General features: G+C 39.8%; 1 protein-coding gene across 1 annotated transcript in view; it reads left to right on the forward strand.

Annotated features, from left to right (window-relative positions):
- The window catches only part of LOC120785956 (dolichyl-diphosphooligosaccharide--protein glycosyltransferase subunit STT3B), a 76,910-nt gene that overhangs the window by 11,723 nt on the left and 40,574 nt on the right, over nucleotides 1–24,613 (forward strand). The window contains exon 2 of the mRNA XM_040120981.1: nucleotides 19,775–19,883. Coding sequence (XP_039976915.1) covers nucleotides 19,775–19,883 — 109 coding nt within the window. The remainder of the gene's footprint in view (nucleotides 1–19,774; nucleotides 19,884–24,613) is intronic.

The following is a 24,613-nucleotide window of genomic DNA, read 5'->3' on the forward strand; positions in this document are numbered from 1 at the left end:
TGACAACGAAGTCTGACCATTACATCGACAGGCTGTTTTTATTGGCTGATTTACTTCTTGGTCCATCCTAAGACAAAAAAAGAAGAAAAAAAAGAGTATATACAATTTGGCTTTTCCAACATGGTGGGCAATATATTGTAAGGTCTTGTTTTTTGTGAGTATACTGTATATCAGCCTTTTTAGGACTTTTCCACTCAAGCAATCATCCAGGAAACATCTCTGTGCCAGTATTGTTGCCCTGCACGAGTCTGCTTTCCATGTCCAGTATTGTTGTACGTGCGAAATGGGCATTACAGGGATACTGTATGTCATGACTAAACTACAATATTTCAAGCTGTATTTTGGTTTAATTATGAGTTTAATTCATGCAGATGAGGTCTGTATACAGTTCTCTCTCATTGCACATGCAGTATCATCTCGCACCATTTCAGTCTGCGGAGACACTTCTCTGCCTTCTCACTGCCTTTTATGATGTCTACCCCTGATCTAGCCAAGTATTCAGAACAGATTTGCTGAAATTAATAAATAAAATAATTTTTCCCCCAGCCAGCTCGTCAATTTAATTTGTCCTTGAGACATGTAGCACCACGGGAGTAGAAGTGCTTTTCCTTCCAAATGCTAATCATTGTCCTGTGGTCCTACATTTTCCAATCACAGGATGGACTGGCCCACTTGATTCGGAGGTTAGTCTTGGTTTGGAGGCTTAGAGCCTGAAAACGTGCTGTCATCCTCAAAAGCTCTCAGTCTCATCGTTCAAATTTTTGTCAAGCTGTTTTTGCTTGGTGGGGGAGAAGTAAGTCAATGATTCTCGGACTCTGTTGTTGAGTCACGGCAGAAGTTTGGCAGCCTAATTCACTTTCTCTGAGTCAGCCACCAAATGCCTGTCATGGTGATGCCGACATATCCTTCACATTCCTCACATCTTCTCTTGTTTTCTCAGGAGAGAAAATGTTAGGATGCAATGTCTTGTAGGTTTCATATACTTGGATAGGGAGGCTATAATTGGGACTTTGCTTTGCATCTGAGCACAAGGAGGACATTATACTTTCTTCCCCAGGTTGTCAGTTTTGAAGTTTTATGCCCATTTGTCAAGCACAAATTTGGTTAACTTCAAACGAGACCAACTAGACAGGGGAGTCTGTAGTCAAAAGCTCTTGTTGTTCATTCTGTTTAATACTGACCTCAAGATTAGTTGCAGTCTTATGTTTGGGCCCATGTTTCAAAGATTTGTTTAGGGATGTAAGAGCTCCACAGGAAGTGTGAGAGGAAACAAGATGAGGTTTTCTCCTGCGTAAGAAAAAGTAAAGAGGCTTGCCCTGACTTGGCTGACCACCATGGATTCTAGGCCAACACTGCCAAGTCCTTGTAAAATTGCATGATTCAGTAATCATAAGGTCTTAAGGCTGCATTTCTTAATCCCTTGTTTAATGCTTGCTCGTTTTGTACAATCTGTTGTTACATCTGCTATGTCTCCTGAGGCCCTGCCTATTTCATGAAGAGCTTCTCAGTGATGTCCAGCTACTACCCCATTCTACCTTGGCTGATGCTCATTTGCGATGATGGATGCTCTTTTAGGGTACTCTTTTAGAGGGCATATCTTATAAAGTAACTTCTGGGTCTTTGGAAATTCCTCAGTGTTATTAAAAAAATATAGCTGTAGTTGATTATCTGGATTGGTCTTGACCCTTAACTAAACTGCTCAGTCTAAAGATTTCACCACTTGGATTATAAAGAAGTCTCAACCATGTAAATGTTTTAGCTATAGATATTCAATAGGTTTATTATTTATTCAGTTACTTTACTTTTATCCTCTTGTTGCTGTTCTCTTTGTGACAAGCGCTGCTTTTCCCTCCCTGGTCCTTTGTATTTGACACTAAAATCAAAGACTGAAGTTAATGTAGGGCTGTGATGGTGCCATCTTCTTTCTGAGCTTTTCATCTCAACCTGTGACCTTCAAAGCTTGTTTCTTTTTAAGCAGATGCACCCTAGTTAGTGAGATCAAGGCGGATATATCTGACACTTAAGGAGTGAATCCAGCTCTGATGATGGCACCTCTCCATTAAAAATGCTCCCAAAGCTTAATTGGAATATATGACAGAGATCATTAGGCACTTTATATGATTTCACTCAGGAGAGATATGTGACCTCAGACTTCGACATTTCCCTTTCAATATAGCTCTAGCAATTTGGCAATTACTACTGTCATTAGAATTTCATTTACCATGACTATTAATCTTGACCTTGAGACTTACTTTTTCAATCCAAGAACCAAACTGACTGAGGTACTAGTTTCTTATTTGCCAGTTTCCTTGGTTTCTTGTGTATCTGTTCTCTTCCCATGAGTACGTCCATGTAACCTAGCAAGCAAGTCTTGTTGTCAATCTGTGATCTAACTCCCATCTTGTCTTCCCAGCTACCCACAGTTTCATTTCAAAGCAAGATTAACTTGTAGAGACCTTGCATAGCTTTGTCATCTGTCATCCCAGTTGCTCTAAAAGTCACAAACCTGGACAACTCTCTGTGTTGAAAAAGATACTGTATTAAACCTCTGTGTATTATAACATGCGCAGTGATCTTAAGGCTTAAGTGTATTTCTTACTGATTTTAGCTGCTTTCACAAACGCACTTTGCAAATGCAAATGTCCGAATAAGTTGAACCGGACATTGAACGGACTTTACCCTGCCAGCTCCCTAGTACAAAGTCCTTGTAGTGTCCGATTGAGCTGAAGTGTGAACAGAGCGAGTAATTGTCCAGAGAATTCACAGTGAGCGAGTGGGCGTGTTGATGACATTTCTATCCTGCTTCCTGCATTCTCTACCCAGGCACTACCTTGGAGTAGAGCGGAGTTTTTCCAATAGGTGTGAACAAGTCTCACATGGACAATCTCCGGCTGTGTTCTGCATGTGTGAAAGGGCAACAATGTCCGAAAATCGAAAAAATCCTGTTCGGACATTGTCCATAGTTCATATGTGAAAACTGCTTTTGATTGCATGCTGACCCCCCCCAGTCAGTGTGTCAGTGAGGTTGTCAAGAAATATTGTTTTTTTTGATAGTGATCTTACTGTTGCCATCTGGCACATCATGTAATGTGAATTCCCATGTGATTTGGCTGCCAAAATTCACATGTTTCTCTTCATTAGAGATTTTAGGCTATTTAGTTTTTAAAACGGCTAATAGGACTGTTTCTAAAAACCTTTGGCATTTTATATTTTGGAATGTGGAACTTGTCTTGTGGGGAAGTTATGGATTTTGTTTGTGGCTATTTTAGTTGATACTTTTGAGTATTTTTCACCTTTTTATCTAGAGCTGACATGATTAACAAATAGCAAACATGACGATATTCCAGCCTCTTAATTGCAAGGATTTGCTGCTTTTGTCTTATGTAATAGTAAACAGAATGAATGTAATGTAATATAATATATTGGTTTTGTACTTTTTCATTGCACAAATTAAGCAATCTGAAGACGTCACCTTGACTTCCAGGACCATTTTTCACCATTTTGCCATTTTATAGACAGTGATTATTTGATTTATCAAGAAAATAATCTGCAGATTAATTCCAAATAAATGTAATTGTGCGTTGCCCTACTTTTTTTTTTGTTTTTTTGTACCTTTTTATTGTATCCCCTGCCATTCCACTCCAGATAAACTACAAGACAGCCGAAGAAGGGCTTAGTAGCATTTCTTCATTTAAGTACATATGTATAACTGTTATATTTTTTATTTGAAGGAATTTAACTGAAATCCTTCAGGCAAAGTCCTTGAGTTTTGACGATGTAATACAAATAGCAAACTTTGGCACTGGTGCACAAGGGTGCCTTATGGTCAGGCCAGTGTTTGGGCCAGGAGGTGGCCGTTAGCCAGATGTTTTTCCACTGAGTAGGTTTCCTCAGAGGGAAAGTTTTGGGATGGTTGGTTCAGCCAGATTAATGTTTTATTCAGGCCGGGACAAGTCAGGCTGCTGTAGTCCAGCTGAGGTGTTAATAAGTTAATTTCATTCTGAATAAAAGTAAATGAGCCCTATCACCAGAGCTGTTACTGCATGTTGCTGATGATACAAAGTATCACTGTGATTCTGCCAGTTTACAGATAAAAGGAAGATAGTTCCCCGATCTTTAAACAAACATATCTCTCTCCTTAACTTAATAGGAGACACTGACATTAACACAAAGCTTGTCTCTTTTAGAGGTGCTGGGCTGCACAGCCTGTGACATTAGTCTTGCTGTCTGCATCAGCATCATTCACTTGCAGAGGGAAATCAACGAAACGATTCCCTCTTCTGCATTTCTGGGCTGCAGTTCAATCAGGAGTCTTGGGCTGAGAGAGTCATCTGTCTCTTTTTCATTCTCCATCACCCTCGCTCTTCATCCAAACCACACACACACATACACACATACACAATTACACACACACACACACACACACACACACACACACACACACACCTTCCCTGCAGTTGCTGCAGCTAGAGCTGGCATAATATCATTACAACACTCCCAGCGAAGGTTGGGCCCTATTTGATGGAGCCTGCTAGACAAAAGCTGAATTTGGCTGCGAATGAACCGCAGTCCCATCTCTCAGGCTCCCTGTAATAGGGTGCGGAATCTGTTTCCCCCTCTGGCTGGGATTTGGAGATTTGCTACTCGGACAAGAGAGCGAGCGGAAGCCTTTGCTCTCATTCACTGCTCCAAATCTGTGGGGTGTAGGGGAGAGTTTGTAGAGTTTTCATCCAGGATGAGCATTGTTGTCTTTTATCTGTTCTCTTTGCCTGGAGCCCTGTTTTCTACTAAGATGCTATCACTGCGCATTTCACATAGATACATTATCTGTGGGTGCTTGTGCTGCTTGATTTTTATCTCTGTTGAAGTTTCAAAGTCGGATTAGGGCAGCTGTGTGTTTTTCAGTGTGGAATGGATGATTAGATTTCTGTTCATTAGGAGTTTGTAGACGCCATGCTCATATTATAGCATTGCTGACCGCTTGTCTAGGAAAGCTTTGATATGCTTCATAAGGAAGCTGTGTCATTGTTAACCATTATTTTCATATGCTTTGTTAGTTTATTTTAGCGATAACCAGAGGGAGTAGGGCAACTGTAGGAGCTTGACTGTAACAGACAGTAATAAAAAACTGGGGACAAGTTTGAAAAATGAACATGTTTCCACATTACAGCAACTTGGAAAGGTATTTAGTTTGTCACTCGTGTAAAAGGATCTGGAAGAAGTTTCTCACAGTCTGTTTTTCTCCCAATAGCCCCAAATAGGTCACACAGTTGTTTTAGTGGGCACCACATGTCAGGAGGTATATAAAATTGTGTTATCTCAGACTACAGTGACTCAGCTAGGACCTTAAGAACTCAGTCACTGAACAAAACTCATCCCTGTGCTGAGATACATTTGGGATGCCTCGACCCAAAAGATAAGTAGCAGTGCATACAGCCACAGAATTCTCCATTTAGCCACGACCAATCTGTCATTCTTGGCACTGAAGCCCTTAAAGCGCTCAAGCTGTACCATGTCTGGGGTGATATTTAATTGGAGGAATAACAAAAGGCTCATTGTCTTTCCTCTACTGGAAATTACCACAGTAATTTGCCCCCACCCCCACCCCCACCACCAAACGAATCGATGTCCTCTTTCTCCACTAAAATTATGCATGCTGAGTCACAGTTACGATGGAGTAGCTTTTTCTGTGTTTTACAAAGTCGGGAAGCTCCCCTGGTGATTTCTGTATTTGGCATGGTTGCTCATTAGATTGCGTGGATCATTAAGGGCTGCTACATCAAACAAGTGCTCATTGAGTTGCATGCACTGGGCTCATGTTGCCTGTTTTGTCTATGTTCCTCCCAGCTTCTACAAAGAAAACCCGATCTGACACTGGGCCTCTGAAGAAGTCTTAATTTTGTCTTTTTTTTTTTTTCTTCTCTTGTAGAGTTTTAGCAATTAATATTATAACTGAAAGTAATATGAAATTTGTTTTTAATACCTAAAATGCAGGCTAGAAAGCTAATGTTGCATATACAGTTTTGTTGGGTGTAGGCGTCTGTCTGGCTGTCAGTCAATGTCACTGTCATGCTGATGATAGAGGACTTGAGGTTACAGCTTTATGGAAAGTTGTTTTTAAAATAAAATGTTTGGATTGGCTTTATACAGAGAGGTTCTTTATTGACGGATAACAATGACAGGCTGACTGGTGTACGCACAGACAAGATGCTATTTCTACTCTTTAGTTGCCGATTTTACCCCCCCCCCTTCAAGGACATCCAATATACAGGGTAGATCTATATGCTGGAACTATTAAAAGGGATATAATTTAGATTGGACTTAGAATAGCAAACTGTATTATTATTGTTATTAATGTTATTATGGTGTTACCCTTCTTTCCGCTGTGTGCATGTAAATAGGCTTTTCCCAAACATTTAATTTACGATGTAATACTTATTGGTTAAAATTGGAACTACATCTTCACAAATAAATCAGCAAATGCAGTTGCTTTTGATACTGGACTTCTAGGTGTATTATATTATACTCACTTGTTGATTGTACAGTAGGAAAACGCAGAACCATGCCTATCATTAAGGCACGTTCTAGTTTTAGAGACATCTTTTGCTATTCAAAGAACAGAGTGTCTATCCCTTCTGAAAGTTAATTCTGAATGAACCAGCTACAACACAAGCTCTTACTTTTCATGCAAGTAAAAAAAAAGCTCATACCCCAGGCTAGCTAGTTAGTTGGATAGCTACAGAAGTTACCACAGACTTCATGTGTCTGTACTCTATATGCACTGCAGAGGCTATAAGGTTTGGGAATTTATACTTCCTCAAAGACTCCCCTGTGGAAGAAATGAAACAATGCTTTATTGCCACTACAGAGAAAAAGATAGAAAAAGGAGAGAAAAGCACTCCCCTCTGCTGTCTTCCACTGTCTCATAGCCATAGAATATGAAACAGCAGAGGTAGCCATGTGTTAGGAAATAATGATGAAGGGACCACAGTGGTACAGAAGACAGTGTATAATTACTCAGAGCTGGCAGTAAATTTTGACCCCTCAGGATTTCAGAGCCACAGTGGCAAGCCCATTCATGCAGATATGGCAGCTTTGGGGCAGCAGTAACTTGTGTTATGATGTAGGCGCACTGTCTTAATGATTGTCGAGTTTGCAGAGAGGGGTTGTGTAAAGTGCTCAATATCTTCTTGACTGGAATGTTATTGAGCACCGTGCACTGATGTTTAAGCCAATGAGGCGTAAACGTCTTACTGGCTTTCTCTACTGTCTCTTAGTGACTCTACAGCTCATAGCAAAGCCATTATGCTCAGAGGCAGAGCAATAACAACTTTTTGTCCAGGGGAATCAGTTGTATGTAGACATCATAATTGTCTGCAGCTGTGCTTTTTAAAATCCAGTTTTATGGTTTCATTTCTGGCCATTGTGGTGTCTTAATAGAGCATTTTCTCCCAGTTCCCTGCTTTACTGCAGCAGGTGGATGTTTGGATGAAAAGAAGATGATTTTTAAGCTGTGGATCGCTGTTGGCAGCCGCCCTCAGTTTACCTTCACTGCAGGATTTTAAGCCTAGAGCCTAACAGTGGGGGATTTAGTATATGTTTGTGTGTAACTCCAAAATGTGCTGGTCTTTCTAAGAATTACAGCCTTTGAGTTGAGTTCCTTCACATTTGTAGTAACAATATTTTGAGGGCCAACACAAGTAAATCAGGAGTAGTGCATGTAGTTAATTTCCTTACCCTTTGTCAATAGCTTCACTGTAAACCTGTGTGGTTCAATTTCCAAATCATGATGAAACAATCAGGCACGAGTTCTTTTGAGAATGCCTTCAATAGAGATCTCAGCCTGTGATGATTAGGCTCATAATTATTGCTTCTGTTTGTCCTCAGATGTTTGTGTTTGTGATATCCAATTGATTAGTCGCCTGTTATGACAGCAAAGCTCTTTGTATGCCAGTAATGACTCCCTCTCTCTGGGATTCACTGCTGTCTGCTGTTTCTGCCTGGCTCTCCCAGTGCCTTCCCTATTTTTGGTCGATGGTAACAGTGGGTTTTGATAAAAGAGAAGCATTTGCCTCAGTGGACTCTTTGGCTAAATGTGGAATTGGCATTCCTTTTCATCCATTTCCTTTGATTTACATGCTGGAGTTTGAAATTCAGTGACTTTGTGCTTTTGAAAACATCACATTTCCTATCCCCCTCATTACCTTTTAAATTTACTGAGATTACAAATCTGTAGTTGCCTTTGAATCATTCTTGTTTCAAAGACGTTTAACATAATTCTAACTCCATCATTGTGTAACTCCATCATTGTATATCATCCATGGCTTCTTTGTGCTGCAGCATTTGACAGTTTAAGAGTTTAAGGAGGACAGTTTGTGACCTGAAGGACTGACTTGGAAAATGGAGTTGAAGAAAACTGAATGGGACAAGTGTAAGTTCCCTTAACACTTACAGTGGGTGCCCTTAATCAAAGTGAATGGAAAAAATTGTTTCTGGCAACTTGGGAACAATGGAAAACAAGTTGTCAACGAAATAGTGACCTATCATCACATTTTAAGTTGATATGGCGTACTCATTTGGAGCTTTGTATCTGACCACTGAGCAAATGTAAATTTGGTATCCATATTTTAGTTATCTTTTTGATTTCTACCAACTCCTGAGGCTCTTTTGCAGATAAATGCTCTACTGTATTCATCAGCTAGTCACTAACTGTGTCTGTCTTCTTTTTGGTGTTGAGAAGGTAGTGTACAGTGAGTTTTCATTGACAACACCTACCTGCTTTGGATGAAAATGACTCTGAGGACAGTGAGAATGGACCAAAACAGTAAAGTTGCGGCCGGACAGCTAAACAATGGGGCGAAGCTCATTACAAAGCTATGTAAAGCTGAAGGGAGCTACATAATTCTCTGTAGGTTCATCACTACGAGCAACCTTTTTCACACTGTCACATTATTTTCACGTTGTCATATGATACATTTTTATTGTAAAAACATCAATTATAGCTGCTTAAAGAATCAACGCCTCCCTGGCATACCCATAGATCATTTCAAGTTCAGTGACAAAAATCATAGTTGACTTCATTTATCATATTGCCTTTGGGTCGTCTGTGTTTGTGTGTTCAATTTTAGTGAAGCATGTGGCTGAGCATATTTGATGGTGCTGACTCTCTGCTAGCAGTTACTTTCCATCTCGAGGGGTCTAAGCACCTGCCTGCAGAATTGTATCCATTCCCTATAATAAGTATAAACCATAAATTAAATCAACAGTGAAAATCATCTGGCTCCTAAATTTTGAAAGGTCTCAGGCTACTTTAAATATTTATTAATGAGAACGATTTCCTGCCTTTTACATCATTATCCACTCACTAGTGCTCAGCTCAGGATTACACAGCTTTCAGTACTGTTTCTCCCCTGCAATCTTAAATTAATTTAAAAAATTTAAAACTGAGCTGCTTATGTTTGGTCTCTCAGAGGTAGGAATCTGTTATTTACATAGTGAATTGAACAGCTGTGGACTTAAAATATACACTTTTGAAATGGCTTTCGCAATCGTTCCCTTTTTTAAACAGAATAGCTATGGGTTTAATGGCATTTACAGTACATAACCCTCAGTTGTTTCCTTTACTTTGAAATATGTGGCTAAATCTATAATACATTGATCTTATAATATTGTACCCCATCAGTGTGTCCACATTGATGTTAGTGACACTCATCTTTGTGCCTGCTTTTAATCTCCTGTGCGAAGAACCACGCTTCTAATTTTCCATCTGGCGTCCATGTAGTGTGCAGCAACTGTCACAGAAACATCTGTTGCAATTAAAGTCCACTCATCAGTTTTCAGCCCAACATATTCATCTTTCAGGATTTTTCAGAGCTTTCCTTTGGAGGATTCATGCGATTATGGATGGCTGCATGTCAGGAAATGCTACTGTTTTGCTCAAGATCGTGGATTTATCTGAAAATTCTTAGTCTCTGTGAAATGTTAATGGACTGCGTGTTTTGCAAATGAAAAGCTCCCGTTCATCGTTTATCTTTTAATAAACGGCTGTAATTTTGTTTTTACGAGGCAGACAAAAGTCTTGTAATGTGTGCTAAATGTAATGCTAAAAGCTCAGTCTCTGGCGCTGCAAGTAGGCATGTATTTTGAAAGCTTATTATAGTACTAGTTTTTGTGGAGTGATATTTCAGTCGCACTTTGCAAATAATATTCAACAGAATTCTTATGAATGTTGCCTTTCACTGAGGGGGGATACAAAGATGACCCAAATACACTTAGTAAATTATGAGGGGTTTTCAGTGCTGTAAATAAGGTTGTAGTTTTCCCCTTGACCGTCCGTTGGATGGGATTCAAGTGTGAATGCTTTGCTTATTTACCCAACACTTTGTCCAATTTTCTTGTCCTGTTCATTTTCAGTCCGGGGTGTGTTTTGGGAGATGGGAGGCTAAGCTGTCTGGGGAATTCATTCTATTACAGCCCACTGTAGAAGCAGTTTAATCCTTTAAAAGATGATCAGTTTGCTTTGAAATCAGCTGTGGAATATTAAGGCTATGATAGGAGGTATTTGAAGATTGATCAAGGTAATGTCAGTTAAACCTTCTCTTTTTGATAGGTTGTAGTTAAATTTTAAATAATATCTACTTAATAAGGGTGTAAGGGAGGTTGCCTCATCTTGTAATACCCCCATCTTACCTAAGAATGCTTTCTGCACAGTATTGCTGTGGTGTTAAAATCACTCATTTGATTACAAATCAGTATAAACACAGCCACAGTTAGTTAACTGTATACCACATAGCCACTTCTGTATAGTGTTATTGAACACACAAAGCACAGTTTCCCTAATGGTTTTGTCAGTGATGGATTTCTTGCGTATCAGCCTACAGTTCTGCAAGTGCTGATAATCTTGACCTAGCCTATTGATGCTGACCCCCAGTCTCTGTTTGTTCCCTTTTGTTATTACACCAATTTATAGGATGCTTTTTCAATGTAGTTTTTCACACTCATCATATGCTCAGATACTTTTCAGGAAATAGACCTTAACTTTCTCTCTCTTCTTTTACATAGTGAATGACCAGAAAAATAGAGCTCCCTGTACAATGAAGGAAATGAACCTTTATGAAGTGCATGCAATTTTTGTAGGGATAGAAAGGAGTTGTCAGGAATGATTGGTGTATTTTTAGTTTGTAGTGATGTGGTATATGTTTCGTCCAACCCATTTACATAAAAGGTCGTGCTTCTATGTCTGTACAAAATTGTGTGCCAAACCATGAATTAGATGTTTTACAGGATAAGCGATTAAATCACAAGTGGATAACTTTGACTCAATGGTGGCGCTAGAATCTAGGTTTGGGTATCACCAAAGTAATGAAGAGTCATCCTCCGGGCACCATGCATATCTGTACCAAATTTCATGGCAATCCATCCAACAGATGTCAAGACATTTCACTAATAACCTAAAATTACAATTTCATGGTGGCACTACAAGAAACATCAGTAATTCACCAAACTCATTAGGATTCATCCCCTGGGCATGACGAATGTCTGTAGAAATTTTAATGGCAATCCATGTAGTAACTGTTAAGATTAGAGGTGCACTGATCTGACTTTTCAGTCTTGATACCAATAATGATACCTGGGCTTTTGGTATCAGCCGATACTGAGTACCGATCCGATACCAGTGTTAAATTAAGATATTGCAAGTAGCCTTAGAACTTGATGGCTTAGCAAGTGTGAAGTACCTCCAAACTGCTGACCCTTTGTTTTTAGCTCCCTCCATACCTTGTTAGCTCTCCTTCTAGAAAGTGTATAGGTCTACCAGCACACTGCTGACACATGACGTAGTACGTGCACGTAGACGTAAACAGAGAATAACATGGAATTGAATTGAATAGATTGGTCCTATTTTTTCACAGAAACTCGATCCAACTATTGGAGTTAGTATCAGACTGATAGCTGATATCAGGATTGGTCCCTGGTCAAGATATTTCAGTTTGGACTATAGCCCGACTGATAGTGGATTCCCCCCCCCCCCTTTTTTTTTTTTTTTTTTAAAACATACACAAACAATCTTGATATGGAACCCTTATTGTTACACATGCATACTGATAGTACATACGGAACATTTTACAGTGTAACAATAAACTTGTTAGAGCGGTTTCTTTTCTACATTAATTCACATCACCCACTGCATAACTTCCAAGCCAGTCCCTCAGGTCACAAACTGTATAACACAACGCTAAATTTAATCCATCCTACATTCTGCAGTTGTGTATTACTTTTGTCTGATAGTTATACCATGGTGTAGAAAGTGTGATGTTACCTAAAGGGATGATTCACACCACGCAGTAAAACAAGGCAATTTCTTACATCTTCTTTAGGTGTCATTCCTACATAAGAAGTAAAAATGTTCTAGTTGTAGGTTTGTCTCAATTTGTCTCATTGGACTCAGCTGACCAGACACATTCTTCTTCATCGTCCTATCATGGAGAGCAGATAGATCACAGTAAGGAACTGCTTTGTTTAGATTGCATATCTCTTTGTAGCTGTTCAATTCAAAATTCAGGAAGCTATGCAGTGTGAAATTATTCAGTTGTACCAAACCCCTTCTTGAAATTTCTTAATAGATCTCCTGTGCCCTCCACTAGCAGCAGTAGCAGCAGATCTTCATGTCATGCCAGAATGTTAAATGCCTACCATTTTCTCTTTCTCCCATGTTTTGTACACCATTTGAAATTTTGGTCTTTTTGCCTCTGAACAACCACTATAGAGTGGTGCCATTTCTATTGGTGCTTGGGAGTTTGCTCTTACCTGTATTTTATGTGCCGATCGCCTAGACCACATCTGGAGGGGGTCTGGGCAGCATATGACCACATTTTTTTTTAGCAGTTTTTCTGCAAAAGTGTCCTGGGCCAAGTTGAAGGACCACCTACTCACCTGACGTCCTCTGTGTAAGCGGATGTACATAGTAATTCACTAGCAAATACAAATAATACAAATTGCATAAGATGGCTTTGTCCATGATGTCGGAAAATTTTAAAAGGCCCATATATTTTGAGTGTCAAACATCTTGGGCGATTTGGTTTGCCTGGATCACGCCAGCGAATAGACCCAGTCTGTATTGTTTTGATTTCTTCTTCTTCTAATTTCCAGCAGACTAGGCACCGGAAGTGAATTGCTGCCTCCCGCCGGTTAGAAACAGCAGCACATTGGCCTTTGCAAACGGAATTGATGTACATATTTATTTGCATATAGAGTGGTGAGGTGAGATCCGTTCACAAGTTGTCACTCGAGACGCATGTGGAGATGCATTCTAATGCCAGATGTGAACTGAAATACTTAGAGCTGTCCACTTGTGATCTGATCACCCAAGAAGCATGTTGATGCAAGGTATAAACAGGGCCTGATCGAGAGTGTTTTAATTTCTTGCATTAGACTCACTCTGTTTTAGAACTGCACCTACTGCATGCATGATCACTCTGCATTCTTGACCCTGTTTGGATAATATATTATTCAGTGCTTCTCCTTTGCTACTAATAGCTTGGGGAAGCATTTTGTCTAGTTTGGCTAAGGAAATAGCCTTACATAAGATTGATTGTTTTATTAGACCCACAAGGCATTATTAGTCTTTGCAATTGTGATAGGTATTGCCAAGCTTTTCTTTAACCCGGGTGTGAATGAGAGCCTTTGTGTCTGTGAAAACACAATTAGGATGTCAATAGCAGTGACTCTACTTCTTTATTAATCTGATGTCAGAAAATCGTGGAGCTCATTGGCTAATTACCTTCATAAAACTCCAACCTAGTGTTTTATATGAAAAGCAGTACATTCCAAGACTTAATAGAAATCTTGAGTCACAAGCTTCCTCACATGTTTGCTGTTACAGTAAGAGAGACAACATATTCACAGCACCTATGCACAGACAAGTCTTCATCAGACTGTGCTCCATTCCAGAATTCAATAACTCTGCTTCCAACAGCTGTTTTTTTTTTTTACCTCCCAAACTGTTTTATGCGTGAATCTGTATCTTGAGTGTCAAAATGTGGAGGTACTGGTGCAAATAAGCAATGCTAGTTTATAGCTATTCCGTGTCTAATGGTCCCAGTTAGAGCCAGAGCACAGTAATGTGTTTTGAAGTTATACCCTTTGGCAAGTCAATATTTATGCCATTATGTCTCTTTACCTCAAGATGCAATGCCATTTTTCAATTTTCATTCATTAGTATAAACAGGCAGTATTTTGCCTGTTTGCATATTGACATGATGGTCTTACACCCCATCCAGGCAGAAAAAACAGAAACCATCTGGTTGTGTTACTACTGCCAGCTTGTTCATTATGAAAGGTTTAGATTAGTTGGCATTTTTGTTGTACCAATCCAACGCTAAACATCCAATATTGTGATTGAAATTCCTATGTTGATTGATCATGGTGTTTTTTTTTGCAAGGTTCTAAGGATGTCCTATGTAGTACCTATTTTTTGTTAATGTTGCCCCCGTTTCATCGAAATTGAATACCAAGTTGCTGTACCCACTGTAGTCCTTGACCCTACGAACACTATTTTCTGTCTTTGGAGAGGGTAATAGTGCTTTAAAAAATTGGCCAAAAATTACATCTGATTTTTTTTTTTTTTCCAAAACAAACAAAAAAACCCCAAACACACAGGTTCGAACCATATGATTATCGCTTTTTGCGCATTATATCCATAAAAGAGCAAACTAATACGGGAATTAACTACTTGGGTGCGTATTTTCGAGATGTGCCCTCAGGTTGCTAGTGCTGGAATGCTAGGCTAACTGTGGCTTACATAGCTTACAAACAACTTTATCTGGAGGTTGTACAATTTTGCCATCTACTGACCAAAATCCGAAGTATTTCCTAACAGGGCTTTTTAGATTGCTCAGAGTGCAAATCACTCACTCTGCAGCTGAGTTGGGTTGTTAACCCTCTGTCATCGTTGCCACATGGTTTTCGATGGTTGCCGATAAATTTTCTGTAATCAACTATCAGATTAATCCACTAATCGTTTTAGTTTAATATTCAAAAGTCTTTTGGGGGAAGATCAATTTATTTTGTGTTCACACAATAAAATTAGGATAATTATATTTTTGGATATTTGGGATTTTTGGGAATGGTCTACCTGGCAGAGTAATTAGCTCTATATTTCGTATTTATCTCCTTAATAATATTGTGCATGTGTTTTTTGCTGCTCCGGTTTGTGTAAACAACTCTACATCAACTGAGATGGTACCACATTTGAACCTACTGGATATTCTAGTGGACCTGTAATTACAGGGAATATTTTAATTTCATATTTACCAAGTCATGTCTTGTCCCATTTGCACAATATTGCCATTACACATCCACACAATGCAGTTACCTTACGTACGTACACACACACACACACACACACACATGCATACATGCTTCCACACCTACATTTGAACGCAGTGATACAGCTCCCAAATAATATGTCAGGATGCCTCATCTTGTCAGGTGATGGCAGACATGCTGGACACTGAGCACTATTAAAGCTTTGGCAGCTGTCCAATGACAGTTACTGTGACCCTTTCCACCAGCATGCAGGTATTACTTTTGGGGCACAAGGGGAAAGTGTGCAGTGGGACTGAAAAGTAACCATCATGCAATTCTCAGGTAATCCAACCCGAAAAGCCTATTGGGAGGCTATTAAAAGGTAGATTTTGGGCTGTGGATAGTTGTAATCCTGTTGTTTAAGTGCTTGCAGAACAGTAACAGTTACAGGCTAAGAGCCTAATCAGAAGACCAAATGTACAGAGGGAGTCGCAGTTAAATCTGATGGTTTAAGAAACTGTCATTCAGCTGGATGATGGTTGTTTATATACTGTCTCAATGAGTATGGGTCCTAAGTGTCCACAAGCTAGACCCTTTTTTTCCATGGCAAACCCTTTAATGAGGTGTCATGTTTTGAGCTCCTTTCATTATAGACTTTCGAGACTTCTGCCTTTTGAAAACCCAATAACATGACACCTTGGAGATGATCAAACCTGCTCATCTGATAGGTGTCTTTTGTGAAGCTCATGTTGTATTTGCTCACTTGCCTCCTGGATCCCCAAGCAGGCTCCCGTTTACAGGTCATTCATTCCGAATTTGAACAGAGGTGGCTAATTAGTGAAGCTGGTGATTACACCCCTGAAACCAAAAGTCTATTTAGACTTCCACCATATTGAAAACCAGTGGGGGAAAAAGCAATGATGCATCTGATTATGTAGTCCGTACACAATGAGGCATTACTGGCTTGTAAACAGCAATGGAGCCCACTCAGTCATGCTGATGATGATGGCCCTGTCTCAACAGGAAACTGGTAATCAGTGAAACGGACCTTGATTAAAATGAATTATGATGCCTGCAGGGGGCCCCCGAGTGATCTAAAGTGCACAATACGCCACTCCTAATTTTCATTTCTGCTTTAAATATTATCTGAGGAGTTTATATAGGGGCGCTGTTTCCCTTCATCTTCCTAGCTATCAAACCCGTTTTTTTTTTTTTTTTTTTAAATGATGTTAGGGGTGTGTTGCACAACTTAAAGCTCACTTGCCAGTGGTTGGAAGTGCTGCAGTGGCATCACTAGTCATCATGTACTCTATCGCCTGAGACCATGTTGGCAGCTGTGCATTAAATTGCTAATGTGCCTGGCAGAGCTACATTATTCGCCCCATCAAAGTGACAAGGGCAGGGACAAGCACTCTGCTTGGCTGTCCATGAGATCTTTGGAAAATAGGTTTTGTGGATAAGGCTTGGCAGCGTGCAAAGTTGACTTTTAGACTGTTTTCTTTGAATTCGCTTTGTTTCTGCCTCGCTGATTTGACAGCTGCAGAACAATGAGGCAGAAGTGGCTGGCCACTTTCACTTTCACTGGAAGTCCTGCTGTGGTAGAGCTCTCCCACACCTGGCTAACTCTGTACCTTTGCACTTTGTAACATTGTGTTTTTTTGCACACCTCAGTATGTAAGGAAATAGACTCTCACATTGAAAGAACAAAAGTATTGTCTGGACTGCCATCTGTTTTTAAAAGAACAGTTTGATTGGCCACTGCAAGTTATATGAAGTCAGTTAAGCTTTAGAGGATGGAAGAAATAAAATGTGATGGACATGCCTGAATTTTTAATGGCTTATTTAATTTTAGATGAATTATACTATCTATTACTAAAACAGAGATGCAAGTATATTTGTATGTGTTTGACTCTTGTGTTCCAGCTGGACAGCTTGTTTGTCCTTGTCTGTCCTGCGCCCAGATTCAGGCCCTTAGGCGTCAGTTTGTTGACTAATATAATATGATTGGCTGAGGAGCCACAAGGATAAACACTCATGTCACCTCCTAAGTAGCATTTCAATATCACTTTAAGAGGTACAATGCCTCCTACAGTTTTCTATTTTTTCCCTGTTTTCATCCAAGGCATAGAGAATGATGAAACGATACTGGGCTCAACATCGTGATGACACTCAGCTACCAATGATGGACGATGGCATCATCCATCGGCCCATCTCTAGTCTCTGAAATTGTACCATATACCAAGTATTAGTCTTAAAACTGACATAGAAGTGGGGATAAAAATAAAATTGTAACCCGTTACCACGGAGTCAGTGATGGGGAAAATTGGATCTTTTTTAAAAATGAAAAGATGATGCTCAAAATGAACACAAGAGACCGGTCCTCATTATTGGCTTTGAAATGACTGGCCACCATGTGCTGTCCGAAAAACAACAGCCAAGATGGAAGGTGGCGCATGAAGGAGGAGAGCTCCAGCTTCGAATATGATGTGGATGCGGTAGAAAACCTGGCACCTTGTGAAGATTAATGAGCTGCACATCATGCCAGCAATTTTAAACACACTGTCCTGATCATGAATGTAAGCAGCCCACACTCTACCAGCTTTGCGACGATTCTGCTTCTGCATGTCCCCCCTGTATGACTTGCATTCACACACACACAGACAGACAGACACAGACAGACAGACAGACACAGACAGACAGACACAGACAGACACACACAGACAGACATACAGAGCCATAAACCATAAATTGAATAAATGCATGCTGAATCTCAAGCTGTGCAGTAGATAGAAGTGAGGAAATGGTGTTTGTTTTGGTTTGGGGCTGTTGACAAACTTGTGTTACGTGTTCTTTTTCGAGGCCATACTGTTTTTTTTCTTGTCTGTGTTGACACTTCTTTTCATGCCTTAATTAACATACCAGTAGCCTTAATTGCCACAATGTCAGTAAAATGTATTTGCTCGTAATTACCTCTACCAAGACGTTATTTGTTGGTTTCATTTTGTTGTTTGTATTTTAGGGTACTAGAGGTTTGAATGAAATTTGGAAGAATGTTGCATGATTGCCCAAGGAGGAATTTATTAGATTTTGGTGCGAATCCAGTATTTTTTGTTTACTAGTAACATGTTACTTAACATCTTACATCTTACTTTCTCTTAAAACATTAGTACTTCATGAACCAAAATATCTGGCAGTTGTATGTTTGTATTATGGTCTGTCACAGTATTTTGATGCAGATCCAGATTTAGATACAGATAAAAACATCTAAATGTTTTTGTATTACCAAAATACCAAACTTCCGATATGATGTGTGCGAGTTAGAGGCAGCATTGCTCTTTATAAACTGTAAACTTACGTAGGTATAGTTATGATTTAAAGATGTACATAAATGCAAAATCACAGCATCAGCATACTAAGACTCCTCAGCCTGCTATTGCTGCAGCACAACAGCCATGCATGCATTTTTGGTCTTGGGGAAAGCAGTTGGAGTGAAGAAACACAAAATGAGGGTTAAGACTAAATGACTTGTGTATATATGACTTATTTGGTACCATCTTGGGCTCCTCATTTTAACTTTACCTTTGTAAACTTACCTTTTGTTGGTTTACAATATTGTTATACTTGATCTAATGTGAAATAAAGAGCCTCTGAGGTTTTCTCCCGTCCTCTATTGTACACTGTACATCTCTATCAGACACAGCCAGAACAGGTAACTGTCTTTTATCAAACTGCTTTTTCTATATGTACTCTATGCATGAAATGTCTTACATAAGTTAGACGGGCCTCTTAACATGCCATAAAGCAGCCCACATTAATGAGCTGTGCAGCGAAGAAGGTGCCTCTGAAAATTTACTGAACACTTGCTTCGTTCTCTTTGGCAGCAGTCCTCTCAACACTTTTAGCTCTTTCGTTCTGCTGCTTGACAGTGCTCCAACCCCCTCAGCTTACCACAGCTATAGTGTGAATCAAGGCCTGTTTGCAGTGATATTCCTTATATTTATTCTTAGGGGGGGATTTAGTCGTTGTTTCTCCCTTCCAACACCAGACCCATTTTATGTCTTTGTCACCTCAGCACCTGCCAGTGGTTGCAGTTGGAATTATCCATACAATAAGCGTGCTTTGTTCTGAAAAATGTTTGTGTTATTATGTGTTGGAGCCTTTCAACTTTTAATTTTGTAACTGATGGCTGACCTTAGAGTTGTTGGCATCAGCGCAGAGCTCTCACAGTTAATGGAGGCTTTATCTTCCCTATTCTAACAAGGCGAAGTCTCTGTAGCTTACCCATTTTTACGGTCTTCTAAAAATCTGGAAATAAAATAACATATTCTTCCCTAGAGTTAAGTGTGTTTTTCTTCTGTAAATAGCTGTAACATTTTGGCAAAATATGGTCTATAAATGGAAATAGATGTTCTTCTCTGTGTGTGGTTGTTATTACTCAGCCATCCCTCTTCTTTTTCTTCTGTTGCTTCAGGTTCAACTATAGATCAACACACCATCTCACCACAAATGGCTTCTACGAGTTCCTCAACTGGTTTGATGAAAGGGCCTGGTACCCCTTGGGCAGGATTGTTGGTGGCACAGTAAGTTTTTCTGCATTTATTTGTTTCATTGTTCATCATCTCTAGGGTGTCTTTAGAGGAATGCAGATTCAGTTACAGACATTGTTATTGTGAAGTAAGTAATGTAGGAAAATAAATGGTTGAAATATGATGCCCATAAAATTTATTTTGGAATAGGGTGACAGGAACAAGTATAGTAATGTGAGTGGTGGTTTATACTTCTAAAAAAGGGAGAAAAAGATGTGCTCTTAGGGTATCACACTGCTTGGCCTCTCATGGAAGGCTTATGCAAGAGACCTGGAAAGGAAACTCCAGCTGACTGAACTTCTAATTGAAGAATAGTAGTGCAGCTTCCTGGACAGTGGACTGAGTGTCTTGTAGGGGAACACTTTGGGAAAAAATGCTGAGGCCACTGATACAGTACTTGTTTATCGGAATTAGAGCTGTTTTATGTATTCAAAGCTATAAATCAAAAATATTTTTGTAAAACACTGGAAGGGTTTTCCCTGATGATTTTCATGATACAATCTAAAGGCACAGCTGAGGCGTAGAGAGTTTACCATTTGATCATGTCAGGATTGCATTGCTACTTTTTGCTGATGATGTACAGCTGTTGGCTTAATCAGACCTCCGGTGTGAACTAGCTTGTTTTGCATCATACTATGAAGTGGTTAGGGTGAGAGTCAGCTATTCTGGATAATTGCTCCCTTCAGCTTAGGAGCAAGTTGCTGGCTCAGGTGAAAGAGTACAAGTAACTTGAGATCTTGCGCATAAGTGAGGGTAAGATGGAGCCTAAGATCAACAGGCAAGTGCCAGTAATGTAGATGTTGTACTTGACTATGAAGGGAGCTAAGCCTGAAGGCAAAATTTGATCTCTCACTAATGGACATACACTCGGATAGTGACTGAAAGAATGAGATCACGATTCAAGCTGCTTTAATGAGTTTTCTACATAGAGTCTTAGGGATAGGGTGATGAACTCAGAAACACAGAAGGATCTCAGAGTACAACCACAGTTCTCTCATGATTTTTAAATTAAAAAAAAAAAAGAAAAAAAAAGTGCCAGCTTAGGCAGGTTGGAAATAGACTAGTCCACCTGGGAAAAGACCCAAGAGCCAGACCCAGAATGTGCTGGAAGGATTACACGTCCCCCCCTGGCCTGGGAATGCTTTGGGATCCCTCAGGAGGTGCTGGCTAGGAAAAAGGAAGTTCCTTTTATATTTGAGGCTAATCAGAGCAACCTTAACAACTAACTGGCTGCAGTCAGCCCATAAGTAAGTAAGGTCAGCTATCAAATTATGCTATAAATCATACTTAATCCAGTTAAGGAATCCATGACCACCGTGACCCAGAACCGGAAAAGCAACGAACAATAAATATGTGTGTCTGCAATTTTACAGCGTACATATCTGACCAGAAAATCAGCATGGGAGAGAATCAGATATTTGTATACCTGCTGTAAATATCCATGAGCACATAGAGATTATTCATAGATATGGATATGTAGTCAGTATTTATGTCCTCATCAGTGACTAATGCAAGAAAAATGGAAGTAGATCTTCAGTCTGTTATGGTTATCGTCACCACCGAGTGTGTGTGGCGGTAGCATGGAGTTATCTGGGGTTAGGCAAGGTAGTGCAGATATACTATAGAACCTTTTTAAGCCTCCGCTGGAGAGCATGGATTTAAGTCACAATCCAGTAGCAACAGTGAGCTGTTAACTTGACAGATTCCCCTCGGTTGCCACGGCCTCCCTGTTTACCAGCGGCATTGATCGTTGTGAAACATTGACCCTTTTCTGTGAAAAATACAACGTGCCGATTCCCCGCAATTTATCACCAATTTCCCCACCTCACCTCCTCTGTGCACCTTTTCCCCCAACCTCATCTTCTCAGCATCCTGCATCCTGTGAACGGTCAGGCCTGTGTGAGTAAAGTACCTTTGGCCTACCCATCTCCCTCTCCTCTTTAACAACCCTGCCTGCCTTCTTTTCTCTCAACCAAGCTTCATGGACACTCCAGGGTTGCCCTCTGAGCTGTAATTGCACTAGCTAATGATGCATCATGACTACATTATCTGAGTCCTCGTTGCCAGATAAATGTGGAAATGTCTCCCAACATGTTTCCATTATTGGGTCTAGCTGAGAGGGTTGTCCCCTTAATGCCTGTAGCATGACTCTTTCTCTTATCACTCTTTCTTTCTCTGCTGTTTCTGTGTTGTGTATACTCAGTCCTGCAGGCTGGTTGGAGAGTTACTCTGCACAGTTGAGACAATGAAGCATGTTAATGCTGCATTGCTCTCAGATGCCGTTATCATTACAGCACAAGGCAGATGGTGCGGGGCAGGAGCTGTAGCTACGCTACATGCTGATGTTTGAATATCACATTCACTACTGAACAGGAGACCCAAGGCATGAGAATCCAAATCCCATTCATCAGCATTCATCTGTCATAAGCAGTTACCATCAGCTAAGGGTAATTGCATATGACAAGCCTGGCTTATAATAATGGATGTGCTGGTTCTGTTACAGTACATGGATTACTTGGGTTAGACCTTGTATCCACAGGGTGGGAGCTGAAACTCATGATTAGACTGGTAATCGGAATTGGAAAGTGTATAGTTTTTAAGTTAATTATGATATTTACAAGATTCTTGGGCTATAAAATCGATTGTCTTCTGCATACAAATGAGCAGACACAGCTCACAGCCTTCCCCTGTAAACTTGTAATGTATTCCATGAATGTATGAGTAAAAAACAACAAACAACTGCAGAGTAATTTACACGTGTTTTATTTGAAACAGATTGCAGATCTCTTGAAAGCCGGTGAACATTCTCAGTCATTCAGGTCATGAAGAAGACTTTCAGATGAGTCTTCGGACGTCTTAAAAGACCTCAAGCAAGGCCAGTTGCCTTCATATGGCACTTAAAAATCTCTTCCAAGCTCAAATTTAGTTTCACTTAAAAGTCATTTGATTATCCATTTGAACATAACTGTAAATATTTTAATTTTCTCAGCAGACTACCCTCAGGCTAGACCAATATGTACATAGAGGACATATGAGAGCTTATGCCGTATCATAGCTGAGATTTTGTATTAGTTAAGGAGACAAATGGGTGCTGTGGTGAAAAATCAGTGTAATGTATAACTTTCTCTCTAGCAGCACTGGCTTCTATCTGTAGATTTCCCTCTATGAACATTAACTCTGTTGCTCTGAACATCCACTATCTGCCGTGAGGTCTAACATTTACGCAGGAAACAGTAAAACAGAAAACAGTTAAATACCATACCTAGTATGAAGAACACACGATCAAACAATATACGATTACTAAAATACCTTTTAAAACAAAAACACCTTAAAAAGTAAAAGTACGGAAGAGGCCTAGCCTGCTAAAGAGACTGATGGGGATGGTAAAAATCTTTCTATCTTCTGTCTTTTTCTCTTCTTTCTCTTTCTCCTGCTTGCCTCAGCTGGATGTCTCCATTTCCTATTTCTGTCGTTTCAAATTAAAAGCCCTGTGCAGAGTCCTGTAATTGCAACTTCATGATAGTGCAGCAGTGGGCTGCAGTGTTTTGTTGTTTTCAATAAATCCAATGAAAAGATCCAAATGAAAAGTGAGGTTAAATCAAGTAATTCGTGTGTAACCAAAGCTTAATATAGCTCATCTCTCTTTGTCATAGAGCTCCGCTGTCGTCCAAAAACTATTATAATATGTAATTACAACTCTAATGGGTGACATGTTACTTTTTTACCATGACAATAAACATTATGGTTTATTTTGAGCTAATCCCCAATGCACTTGCTGTCTTCATACTCCAAAAGTGTACTGAAAGCAGCACAAAATAGTCCTCAGGAAATCAACTATTTGCTCCTGTTTGAGTAACATTTACTAAAAAAACACAGTGCCCAGCTGTTTTAGGAAACTAGTGTGGCTTTTTAAAAATGAAACTATATATTTTTGAGAGTTTTAGATTCATATCTTAAAATTTATATCTTAAGAGGAACAAACGGGCTTGAGGCATGCAGCCACAGAAAGGTTATCGAAGTCAAAGTATTGAGAGAGAGAGACTAATGCATTGTTGATTTGATCTTTTTATGGGATTAGTTGACAACAAGAAAAATATAGAATATCACTAACCTTAGCCTTTAAGAGGCTAGGGCTGCTTGCTGACAACGGACTTGGAAGAGGTTTAGTGCCAGATGGCAAGTCACTTTCTGCCTTATTGAGTTCACTGGCCTTTCCATAGCAGGTGGGTGGGTCATTCTGTTGGACATAATAAATGCCAATGTCTCCCTATAACATGCAAATCTATGCAAAATAGAGCAAGACCCAGGAATTGAGGCATAGATGATATCTGACAGAGCTAAGGCTTGACCAGTTGGCTCAGTGACTGATCCAAGTCACTGTTAGGCTTTCATATAATGAATCATTATATGGGAAGCTTGAGTGGTATTTTGTTGCCAGAACAATCTGATGCCTTGCTTAAAGGCACCATGATGGCAGTTACTGGGGTAACAGAAAGCTACTCACTCATTTACTGTGTAGGCTAATTGTCAAAATCCCACTTGTTTGCATGACTGAGCTAGATAATTTTCTAAGCATAAACAGGCTTTAGGGAAGAAGGCCATTTAGCTCACTCCCACACTGTATTTGAAATCATAAAATGAATGTGAGAGAGCTCTTATTTGCATCAAGCCTATGCTTTTGAAACATGCGGGGATGTGGACAAGTGCTGGCTTTATCTCAGATT

The sequence above is a fragment of the Xiphias gladius genome, chromosome 24, assembly GCF_016859285.1.
Source record: "Xiphias gladius isolate SHS-SW01 ecotype Sanya breed wild chromosome 24, ASM1685928v1, whole genome shotgun sequence".
Lineage (NCBI taxonomy): Eukaryota > Metazoa > Chordata > Actinopteri > Istiophoriformes > Xiphiidae > Xiphias > Xiphias gladius.